The 12,026-nt window shown below is 37.8% G+C and overlaps 1 protein-coding gene across 4 annotated transcripts in view; it reads left to right on the top strand.

Moving 5' to 3' along the window:
- The window catches only part of VAV3 (vav guanine nucleotide exchange factor 3), a 187,540-nt gene that overhangs the window by 55,640 nt on the left and 119,874 nt on the right, over positions 1 to 12,026 (top strand). For all 4 annotated transcript variants that reach the window (XM_054165301.1, XM_054165299.1, XM_054165300.1 and 1 more), the window contains exon 2: positions 9,387 to 9,503. In XM_054165301.1, the coding sequence (XP_054021276.1) occupies positions 9,444 to 9,503 (60 nt within the window). In that variant the 5' untranslated portion in view covers positions 9,387 to 9,443. The remainder of the gene's footprint in view (positions 1 to 9,386; positions 9,504 to 12,026) is intronic.

The following is a 12,026-nucleotide window of genomic DNA, read 5'->3' as shown; positions in this document are numbered from 1 at the left end:
CAACAAACCTGCTTGCAGGCAGGAAGATTCTTTCACTGTCCCTCCATTATGAGGCTGTGTTTTCCTTTACGCATCAGTGCCAAACCCAGCAATAGGTTACAGGTCATGAAGAAATTTTTTAAAGCTGTGACAGGAGTGACTTTCAATTTTTATCCAGATTTGTGCAAATAGCAAGTATCTTGCTACAATTTTGGCATGCCTTTCCAAACTTAATTTTGTTGACAATATTAAATTTTGAGATGATAAGGATGTATTTATAAAACCAAGGCAAATTCTGTGTCCTGCTAGCATACACTGTTGCTAAAATAATAAATATTTAATTAGAATAGGAATGATTTTGACTAGAATAGGCAGTATCCAGCTGAGAAGACTAGGAGAACATTGTGAAAAATTCCTATGTTAGTACAACATTTCTGGTACTGATGTGTATATTATTTGTAAATTTAAGAGAGATGAAAATCGGCGTATGCAACTAACGGTGACAATTCACACAGCCCTTCTTTTGGGGCTGAGGAATACTTTCTGCAGGCATTTTTAACAGTGGTTCAGGAAATCTGCTGTTCATGAGGTCACCAGTATAAGTACAATGTTGTTCTGTGGTCTATGAAATGTGTGTTTCTTCCTATATTTAATGCCAATCCTGCAGAACCTGGGGTGACACCATCCATTTGAAAATGTGTTCTCAAGTGAGGCATATGCTGATGTATCTTGTATGCATGGCTCTGCTTCAAATTGTGTGAGAATCTAGGACCAGTGAAACAAACTGAATTTGCTTTTAATAAATTACTCATTGTTACTAGGAGATGCTCAAATGCAGTATATGTGGTAATAAAGATTGCAGAAGCATCTAGCTTTCTCGGCCTGCTAAATAAGATGGAACCCCATGATGCAAGTGTATTGTACATATGAGCAGTTAAGACTTCTGCTTTCTTCCTCAGCTTTTTTAGATCTGAGCTGTATGACACTCAGTGTATGAAAGATGACATTTAGTGCCATGTCGATGCTCCACAGACTATCACAAGGTGCAAAAATGTCATCCGTACACTCTGTGACCACTGAGTTTTCACTTTCAGTCCTGCAAATTTATTGCTGGAATTTGTTTTTTGTTCGTGGTTTGGGCCTCTGGAATGAGCTGTTCTACTTACCTCACTTGGAATCCTTGGTAAGTGTTCTCTGAAGATACCAGAAACACCTGTCCTTGCCACAGAGAGCATGGTCTAATAAACTGCAAACCCGAAGTGACACACTAGCAAAAATAGAAGAGTGGATTTTTAGAAATAGGTAATGGGAGGACAGATGTATTTGGCAAATAGTAGAGAGCTGCACTTAACATCCTTAAAGTCTTACTAGCAATTGATTCCATGATCATAAGACCTTAAAAAGACGACTCGGATACGAGTCAAGAAAACGTGTAAAGCATTTCTTGAATAATGTATGTTAACAGTAACCAGTGTTGGTAAGAATATTATTCCCTCCTGTTGGAAATCGTAGACCTTGTACATGATCCATGTTGTCTGCTGGTAAGAAATAGAAGAGCTATTTTGGTTAATAGACGCTGACCAACTGTTTGAAGAGTCTGCCCTCCCTCCTCCCCTGAAAGTCTTTTGCTGTGCCTTCTTGTGGCTCCTTACACCCCAAAATTGATTTCTCTTGCACAGATACAGTCTAATAAAGATATTCTCACACTGACATGAGAAACTTGTAAAAACCAAGTGCCGTCATGAATAAAAGATACAAAAATGCAATGGAAGCAGCATCTTGTGCTAACAATAAGAAACAAATTAGACGGGTGTTCTCTTAAGCACCAATGTGAAGATCTGTATTTTATGCTGTAGCTGTTTTTAGGGTTTGAGAGTGAATTTGAATTTTTTTGTTTTCTGATCATGAAAGCATTGAGTGATCATTTCTTGAGGTTTTCCACTGACTGTTCTGAGTTTTTCATCTATGCTGTAGACTTCAGGGTTGTGCCCCCCCTCTGCCCCACTGCATCTTTCTCCTTGTCTGTTTTGATTTTCTTTTAAACCTTCTGTTTCACTGTGTGTCTGTCCCTTTCCTGTGGTCTTTTCATTTCCTTGCTTCCTCTTATTCCTGTCTTCCTCAGGACTGTTTTCTGTGTTCCTTATGTCTTCCTTTTCATTTGTTACAAAGACACTGGGATCTTGAGTGAAAGACATTTTCGGGATGCGGCTCTGGGATGCAAGACAGATAGTGCTAGTCATTTGAAAAGGTAACTAAATACAGGAACCACCTAGCTAATCTCTGTGTGCTTTGCATACTTAATGCTGTGTTCCAGTTGCTGGTTCTTTTTGACAAGACACTGCAGGATAGACTCATAACTCTTGCTAGTAGGGAACAAAAAAATTGTTCTTTGCAGCAGGAGCTCCCACTGATGCCTCTTATCAATTACACTTGGCAAGTTCCTCTAGTTGGGACTCTGTAGTCTAAAAATTCCCATCTGTTTAGTATCTGTGTGCTTTCCCAAAGGTCTCTTATTTTTCATCTTGCGGTATGTGAAGGAGAAAAGGTTTCTTGGTTGTTCAGGTAGCCTAGTGACTCCTGTTCTGATGCAAGTGGTAGGACACAAAAGTTGTCTGCTGAATGTTTCAGTGACCATTGACCAGAAGTTGCCAGTTTCACGGTTTGTAGGAGTGCTTGACCTAAGGGACTTAAAAAATTCTAATGCTTCTTGCTCTCACTTGCTTAACAACTATGATAGTCCCAGCATAGCCAAGGACAGAGTCAGTAATGTATAATAATTCCCGAGCTGTGTTTTAAGTTTGGTTTTTTTTTGTTTGCCCTCTGTTAACTCCATATCAGTACTAATAAAAGCTGAGCATCCTTTGTGCTTCCTCAGCTTTTTTCCCAAGTTTCAATTTCCATTTTCTTTCTTTGAAGCACAGAGAAGAGCCAATGTACATAAACAAAGCTTCATACTCAAGCCAAAATGTAATAGACACAATTGAATAGTAGTCAGTTAGGAATTTTAAGAGGAGCTTTTCTATGAATATTTAATTACTACATTTACTGAGCAAATAAAGAACATGCTATTAATATTCATACAGTGTTAGCAGTGGTTCAAAAGAATTTAATGTATTTTATAGTTCATATGGCATCCTGTGTGTTGTGTAGGCCTTCAAAGAATGCCCACATCTAGTAAGCTAACAACACTACAGATCTCTCTAGTTATTTTTTAATTATCTGAAATTAAGGAATGTCTGTTGTTGTTCTTTGCATAGCACACTAATTAGCCATACTCCTCACGGTTATAGAATGACACCAGTCTTGCATGTTGTGTTACCCAAAAAGTGATTCTTAGGTGTGTATACAAGGAGCTAAGATACAGGCTGTGAGCTGCTGAGGTACTGATAATGAGCGTACCTCTTCCAGAACTCAGTGGGCTATCTCCTCCATCTTTGTTAGTGTGTCTGCTTTGTAACTTTTTGGAGTGCAAAGTTTAGGAGGTATTTAATATTTGGCTTCTTTGTTCCTGCTTAAAGCTTTAAAAATGCTGATCTGTCTGAATGATGGAGATGGATTTCAGAAGAAGAGGCCAAATGCAGAACCTAAACCTGAATTCTTTGTAGTGATCTGTTCTTCCTGTGTATTAATTTCTTTTTAAAATGTGCTTTTCAAGTTAATGTGCTCTATCCAAGAATGAGGAAAAAGAATAATGCTTACTTCTGGTATTGTGGCACTTCAAATCAGAAAAATCTCTGTAGACAGCCTTGTGGCTTTCATTTGCTTGCTGAAAATAGAGCACTCCTCCTGTCTCATTGACGGTCTTTAAATTCCTTATGGCCATTTGCATTGCCTACCCTTAGTAAAGATTTAAAGATCCTTACAATAAGTGGCATGCATAGGAACAATAGGAACATTAGAACTTCCATTCTTGACTCTGGTACTGCTTTTTGCTGGCTTGGGGAAAGACATTAATAGATGTTGAATTAAGACTTCAGCAGGGACCCTACTTCATTCACTTGGAAATACTTACATCTATTTTTTACTGCATATAGTGATAATTAGTTCTGCTCTGCCAACAGGAGTAATCTAATGTGCTTTGGCTGATGAAATATGTGGAAGAGCCAGGAATGATTTCTGTGTTGAATTGTTAACTCTAAATGTACAATTCTGTCAGTACCACAGTGTGCCCTTGCATTGTTGGAGTACCTAGCGTGTTGGTGTTAATGAACAGAGATATTAAAGAAACCCTAATCAATTGTGTTATCCAGCAGAGGTGCTCCTATTTTGGGAACGCTTTTGGGATTGGTTTGTGAAAGGGGGCGTGTGTAGAAAGAGCATGTGTGGGGCCTGGCTTGTGGAAGGAGCCCTTGATATAGGAGCAGCTGTATCTGCAAATACCTAATTTTCTTCCTTTATTGGACATAGCTGAAAGAATTGAAAGAAAGTAGACATTTCAGTGCCCACACTATGCAGGAGCTGATGGAGCTCTTGGATCTGTATCTCTAGTTACGGTTGGTGATGGTTGGGTTGTATGGGTGGTGGTTTTGGTGGTGTTTGGTGTCAAGTTTTGTTTGGTATTTTTTTGTATCTAGGTTCAAGGTGCAATTTTTGTACCTTCACTGTAGTCAGTGTTCTCAGTCTGTAGCAGGGAGAGTAGACAGCTCCTGGATCTCTCTTAGATATACACTTAGCAGAGACTAAGCGATATGGAATATGTTTCTCTTCTCAACACAGTTGTTGCAGCAAATACTGGAACAGCCCTCAGGACATTCTTCTGTTTCAGTGCTTTCTTTCACTGAAACAACTTGCACATATCAATCTTGGCGATGGAATGTGGAAAAGCAATTCTTCCAGTTAAATCCGTTATGACAATTTTCACATTGTTCCTTGTGCTTAAGAGGTATAACTGCATTATTTTCCTTTTTGCCTTTGTTCTCAGGAACAGAGTGGAAATCAAAATGAGATATTCCCAGCTAATCTGTTCTCATCAGCATCCCAGAAATGGACAGGAAAGGTCAGGAGCCCATGTTTTGCAGTAAGCGCTGAGGTGTAGGGACAGCATGTAAGTGTTATGGCAATGATCTGGTCCTCTTTTATGCTTTTGCCTTTAATGCATGTGTAATTCTGCTTTTTAAAGACCATAAATGGCTAATAGAAAAACATCCCATCTTCACCAGCCTGCATATGCCTCCTTGCATGTAACATCAGTATTTCACGAATTCAAAATAAGAGTGATCGTGCCTTCTGAGAGGTGTGAATTGCAGCCAAGTTTGCTGATGTGATTACTTCACCTTTACATATTTTTGGTTTTTGGTATGCCTGGCCTTTCCTCAACTATTTTTGTCATAAAATGTCTGCTTTCACGCACAACCCCACCATTGGGTTGTGTGGTTTTGGTTTTTTTTTTTTTTTTTTTTTTGCTTATGTATGCCTACAAAGTTGTTTAGAGACTAGTCTGCAAGCTGGGTAGTTTAAAAAGTGGTGCTATTTAGAGGAGGTATAGGAAAGGAATATTTCTATACTTTCCCTGGTATGGGTTTCATGGAGAATTGGCTAAGGAGAGTGCTCTGTTGTCTGTTTTCACTCTTTTGTCATAGCTTTGTGATGTTGGCTAGGAGTGATTGGCTTCAGTTCCCAGGCAGTTTCTGGGAACCTCCTAAAGTCTGTGTGGGGCCATGAACATAACATGCAAAAAAGCTTGGGAAGTGTGGTGAGGAAGGGATGGGTGTACAGTATTAGCAAGTGTGAATCACACTGGGAAAAAACCCAACACCTTCCCTGAGACACAGTGGCAGTAATCCATTTTGTTCTTAATGCTCCTTTTGAGCTTAGCATCTATTTAGATTGTCTGAGATACTCAGGCTTCAGTATGTTCTCTGCTGTATCCCAAATGCAGTGTGAACATCTGCTGATCCAGATACAAACACTGGGAAACTGCCAGCTACCTAAGCTTTCTTCCTTGTTTGTGCTGAAATCACTGTAACAAAAAGAAGGTGGAAGTTGAAATAGCTAGCTTCCCTCCGTGCTCCCCACCCCCATTACTGATAATTAAAAAAACTAAGTTGGAAGTGGAGGAGACCTCTTGTCTGTCCTAAATGCTTGTAATTTCTTGGCCTCTCAGTTTTCACTCGACTGACTGGTGTTGCTTTGTTTGAATTTCATATGTCTCATGGCAGAATTTGATCTTCAGAGCTCATTGTGTTGGTCTCTCCACACCCTTAGGAGTGCTTTCAGTACAAAAAATACATACGGATGCTAAATATTATGGTCTGTACCTGGCTTTTCTTCTATTGAAGTACTTCAGTGCTAAAATATTCTGAGAAATACCACTAAGAAATTGATTCCTCCCCCTGCCTTATTTTTCCTTTTGCATTTCATCTTTCACTTCATTAGATGCCTGGTTAGAGAGATCATTCTTCCCTGTGGGCAGCTGTAGTCCTGCTAGTGCTTTTTTGAGTCTAATTAGTCATTTCTATTTAGTTGTATTCTGTGCTCTATTCTGTTGTAAAATATTTCTATACATGTCTGTCAGCACAGATGACCATGTACTGTGTTGAAAAAGCCTCAACGTTTGTGAGGTGACAGAAGTGATGGTAGAAAACAGCATGCTTTTTCTATGGAATTCAGCATAATTCAGTTTGCCCACTCTCTTCTGCTTTAAGTTCAGACAAATACAGTCCCAATTAGATAAAACTATACCTGCTTTTTTAGATAGTAGATTTTTTTTTTTCCCCAGAATTTTTTTTTCTTACCAAATTAAATTCTGTGCAGAATGTACCAGAGACCATAAAACTCCAGTCTGTTCCATGAAATCTTGTGGTTTATCACAGGAGTTGTACTGTTTCAGCAGCCATATGTTACAGTTCAGAACTAGATTTTTGTTGTAAACGGACTGTCCAAATCCTCTGGAAAATTCTAAGAGGGGTGAACTCCTCAGAGTTCCTATTATAATAAAGAAAAATTTATCTCACTCAATTGGTCTGAAGAATTTAGCTTATATTTTGCAATATGAGCCTGCTGTCTCTTTCTTTTTCTGCTCTGCCTTGGGCTTCAGATTTTGCTATTCTCCCTCTGACCTTTTGGCTTCTTTATTTTGACTTCTTTAAGGTACAGGAGGGAGGAGAGCGAGCGTGTGTGGTTATATAGCCTACTAGCGCCCTTTGTTCTCAGGAGGGGATAAATAAACTGAATTAAGGTACAGGGGGGGCTGTGCTGTTGTTAAGCTGTGCATATATCTGTAAATATACTTTGGGCATGCTTATTGCCTTTTATACTTTTATATTTAGTTTCTTTTGTAAATACAATTCCATTTTTACTTCCAAATTCCGAGTGTGGTGAATTTGCTCTTTGGGGCAGATTTCCAAAAGAAGTTGTTGGGGGGATCCAATCCAACCCATAACACCATACAATGACAATTTGTTGGTTTGGAGTAGACTACTTATGCTGTGAAACGTTAGGGTGCTTTGGGAATGTCTTGATACTCTACATACGCTAATACTGAAATTTTTCATGGTCCTGAGCCCCAACAGATAGTGGTTTTGTTGATCCTTTTCAGGGGGCTGGGTGTGCTCTCCTCTCCTGTATATCTGGAGTAGAGACAAATAGAAGCTGTGTTTTCCCTAGAGTAAACTTTTTCAGACTTTTGGCTTATACCGCAGTACTTCTACTGACCCACATTTTAAGGCTTCTGTATTGCCATCTCCTGAAATAGCCATATAATGAAAAAGGAAGGGGGGGGGGGGAGGGAGGGAAGGCAGCATTAACTTTTCCAGAGAATGTTTTAAAGTTATGTTATATTTTAATGAAGAGAAGCCAGTTTTTGTACTGAAAGACAACATTTCCTGTGGAGGAGATTTTTGGAGATTAAACCAAGTGAGAGATTTCTAGTTCTCCTTGCATCTCTAAGAGACCTGGGAACCCAACTGCTCTTTATGCCTTTAATGATCTCCCTTGTGGTATGCTGAAGTATAATGTTTTTCTTTGTGAAAAACACATTAATGTAGTAGGTTTCCAAATATCCTGAGGACAATGCTTACTAATGAGACACTGCAGACCGATGGTGCCTTTCTCATCGTTAGCAAGGAGGTTTGTCTTCTCTGGAACTTCCTAGATTTTAGGTGTATGCTCTTTTTTAATGTGGAGATTTCTTCTGCTAATTTGTACTTATTCATACAATAAGAACAGTGATAAAGATCTTTGTTTTCATTGAGGAAAATTGTTTCTGTAGATGATTGTGATACAGAGTTTTGGAAAACTTTCTGGGTAATAAGATTTTCAAAGTAGGAGTAGCAGAAAATCAGAATATTTTTTTCTTAATATGTTTTATTGCCCCTTTATCCACCCCTTTATCCATTTTATCCTTGTAGCTATTGCAGTTAGCTTAATAGTTTAGTAATAAGCATTTCATTTTCACTTTACAAGAGAAAATTGATGGGTTCTGAATCATGAGTTGCCCAACTAAACTAAAAAACAAAAGGTGGTGGTGGTAGGATTCCATTGTTCTTCAGTATCTCTGTTAGAATATTCCAATATTATTATTTACTGTTTAGGTACTTCAACATTTCCTTTAAAATGTGGGCTAAGGGAAACTATACCTTGTAATGTGCTCTCTCATCTATTTACATATAATTCATAGCAATGGTAATTTAGACATAACAGGTTGATGTCACAAAATTCCCTTCAGATTTGAAGTAACCAATAAATCTTGGTTGGGGGGGGGGAAGCTGCCATCTTGACCTTTAATTGTAGGAGACCTTTGTTAATAATTGGGGAAATTTCTCAGAATGGGAAGGGCATTTCATTTGTGCTGATACAGTGAACAGTTCTTTTAGCTATATTAAGAAGCTAAATGCAACTCTCTCAAATGCTCTCTAGTAAATCTAGGCCAGATATTAGGCTCATGACAGCTCCTGTCTCCCTTAGCATCCTGCTCTCTTTAGAGGTAAACAATTTAATGCACCTGTAAGCTTTCTTTGCTCTGGCAGACTTCAGCACTACCTAATCTAAACTCAAAACACAGGCTTTAAAAAGGCAGGTGAGTTTTTCCAGTGAGGAAGAAATTTGTCAGTGGTGGTGAGAATTTCAGTGTAAGAAAGTAAATCGGTATTCAGTTTAAATCCATATTCTGTGTTGGACAAACCTATTGGCCCTTGATGGCTTTTAGGAAAAATAATAATAAACTTGGGGGAAAAAATTACCAGAAAACACTAATCACTTTGTATGTGCCATCTTGTTTTAAAAGCTTGTGGATTCCCAACCCAGTTCTTGGTGCCAGTGTCAAGGTGGAAGCAGCACATAGGTTTTATGTTGCTTAGCCATCTCACCTTGTAATTCAAGAATTTCATGATGTATTTGTGATCACAGTGAGCATACATACTGCTAACTGACACACTTGATGCTTAATGTTTTTCTTTTCTTTCCCCTAGTTTCTTTGCTTGAAGAATATAAGGACTTTTCTTTCGGCATGTTGTGAAATATTTGGGATGAAAAAAAGTGAACTTTTTGAAGCATTCGATTTGTTTGATGTCAGAGATTTCGGAAAGGTAAGGATTCTTATAGTTAGATTTTGAGTAACAACTGTCTTCTGCTGCTTGAGTGTAGAAGGCTTTCATGCTAGATGTGGTGTAGACGTTGTGACTAACGGGTGAACATTTGTTGGTTAAAAAACAAAACACAACAGTGTGGAAGAATTAGGAAAAGCAGAATTATTACACTTCTATTGAAGGGGATACAAAAGGGCAGAGAACACTCTCCAACAGGAAAGTTCCAAAGGTGTGGAAAGCATAGATGGGTTAAAAGTAAATGAAATGTGAAGATGGCAAACTGTGGTTAAGTGCTGTCTGATGTAATCAGTTTTGATGTAAATAGTGTGGAATAAGAAACCCTGGGCCTATACATTGTGAGACTATATATCCTAGAGCATGTTGCTTTAGCCTCAAGTGCTCAGAGTTTAGAATAGAATGGACTAGGTTGGAAAAGGCCGTCGAAATCATTGCGTCCAACCTAATTCGCTTATGTGTCTGGCCTTGGAAATTTTCTTTTGCCAATTAGTTTTTAAATCTGTTGTGTTTTTTTTTTTCTTTTCTCCACTCCCCCCCACCAATCTGCTGTAAAACTGTCACAGCAGTGGTGGGTTAAAGGGACTATTCTAATTTACACTGCATGAAGTATATTCTGTAAGTCTATGATTAGTTACTTTATATGTAAACTTTTTTCCAGTCTATTGCTTGCAACCTCCTATGTATCTTTGTGATCTGTCTTGGCCAGCATATGTTCAGTTCAGCTTTGGTTTCTACTTTTGAGTCACAGGGCATCATTGCCTTACTTCACAGGAAAAGGTCTAAAAATTACCTGAAGTGAGACCAAAAACAGTTATTTATTCAAATTTAGTATATTTCAAGTATCACTTTTTTTTTAAAACGCGGTTCTAATTTTATCTGCTAATTTTTATACGCTGCTTTTTGTAAGCAGGTGAAGATGATGTAAGAGTGCAAGTATGAAACAGGGCTGCAATCTGACCTTGGAAATGGTTCAGTGATTACTGTTAGCCAAAATAACCATTTATTTTTCTAGTTTAAAGTCCTTGAAGTATAAAACTAGATAAATCTGGTAATTCTAAGTGTTCTTTAGTTATGCTGAACGTTTTTGGTCCTTGTAAATCATATTTACAGCTAAGATTTTGTTAACATTTGATTTTTTTTTTTTTAAACCATTTTGGTGTATTGCTTATTAAAAATGATATATTTTGTTTGTTTTGACTGTGCAAGTAGCAGAGGAATTAAAATTGTTGTTTTTCATTTTTGTCTTACTTAAGGTATGTAATGTAAATCAAGTATATTAATGCTTGCTTCAAGTCTTGGAGACCTATGCCCAATGCAGACATTTTTTTACATGTTGTATTTAATTGCTGAGAATTTCACATTGTGTGCCACATAAACATAAGTAGCCTGTTCTGTTTTTTTTCATACAGTCTAGTTTTGAAGAAGTATTTTGCAGTGCTGGCTGTTTATTTCTGCATCACTGAACACTCAGTAAACAAGTTCTGAATTAAGACAGAATTAAACCCAACAAATTTGTCTCTGTCAGTTTAAAAGCATTTACTTTACAATGCAGTTTTATGTAAATAGAATAATTGGCTTAAAAAAAACAACAAAAAAAGAGTCTTCTGTCTGTGACACTTAATATATATTATTTTTTCTTCCCAAAGTAAATTTGGATGCAGAGACGTGGTTTGGGGGTATGTGTGGGTGTTTTTGTTTTTATTTTGACTGTTTATTGCCACAGTGTAGCAGAAATAGACTTAATTATTCTTCACACTTACATTTCAGTTTTAGTGATACTGGATCCACTTTTAGGTGTGTAATGGCTCCGCTATTTAACTGTTTTTATTGCATGTTTATGTGGAAGCTTGCCACACAAGTGGAAGTTACATTTTGCTGTATTTAGGCAGATCTGTATATTTTATTACCCTCTGTGAATGAGCATGTAGTCAGCTTTGTAAAGCATTAGAGCTATATGAATATATAGCTAGTCTTATGATGAGTTACCTTGGCAGTTTTAACTGTGTTGTGTTTGCAGTTAGCTGAGAATACCTGTGAATGACACGGGATTTCAGTACTGATGACTTCAGAAGCTGTGATGGCTAGTAGCAGCCACGAGAATAAGAAAACTTAGCTTTTTTTCAGACTGTTCTTTGCTTCTCCACTTTCCCCTTCATTATTTGTTTCTTGTGAATTCCAACTCCAGTATAGTTCTAGATCTCCAACCTTTCTGAAGTAACATGTATGCAAAAGGCCAAAATATCAGTGCTGCAGATTTTTCCTGCTGTGTCCAAGTAATTCTAAAAATTCCTTGAACTACTTTCTCTTATTGTGTACAGATATAAAGAAAAAGGATAACATGGTTTACAAAAACACTTTTCCAGTGTTGACCAAATAGATACTGCACTCACTCATTCTGTAATCTAAAGCCTGCATGTACTGGAAGCTGTCTTGAGATGTCAGAAGTTGTCAGGTACTTAAGGGTCAGATGTAAATGAACTGTAGCTGAGGTGACTCTGTAAGCCT

The sequence above is a fragment of the Dryobates pubescens genome, chromosome 11 (genome assembly GCF_014839835.1).
Source record: "Dryobates pubescens isolate bDryPub1 chromosome 11, bDryPub1.pri, whole genome shotgun sequence".
NCBI lineage: Eukaryota > Metazoa > Chordata > Aves > Piciformes > Picidae > Dryobates > Dryobates pubescens.
This window is presented reverse-complemented; position numbering and strand designations above follow the sequence as displayed.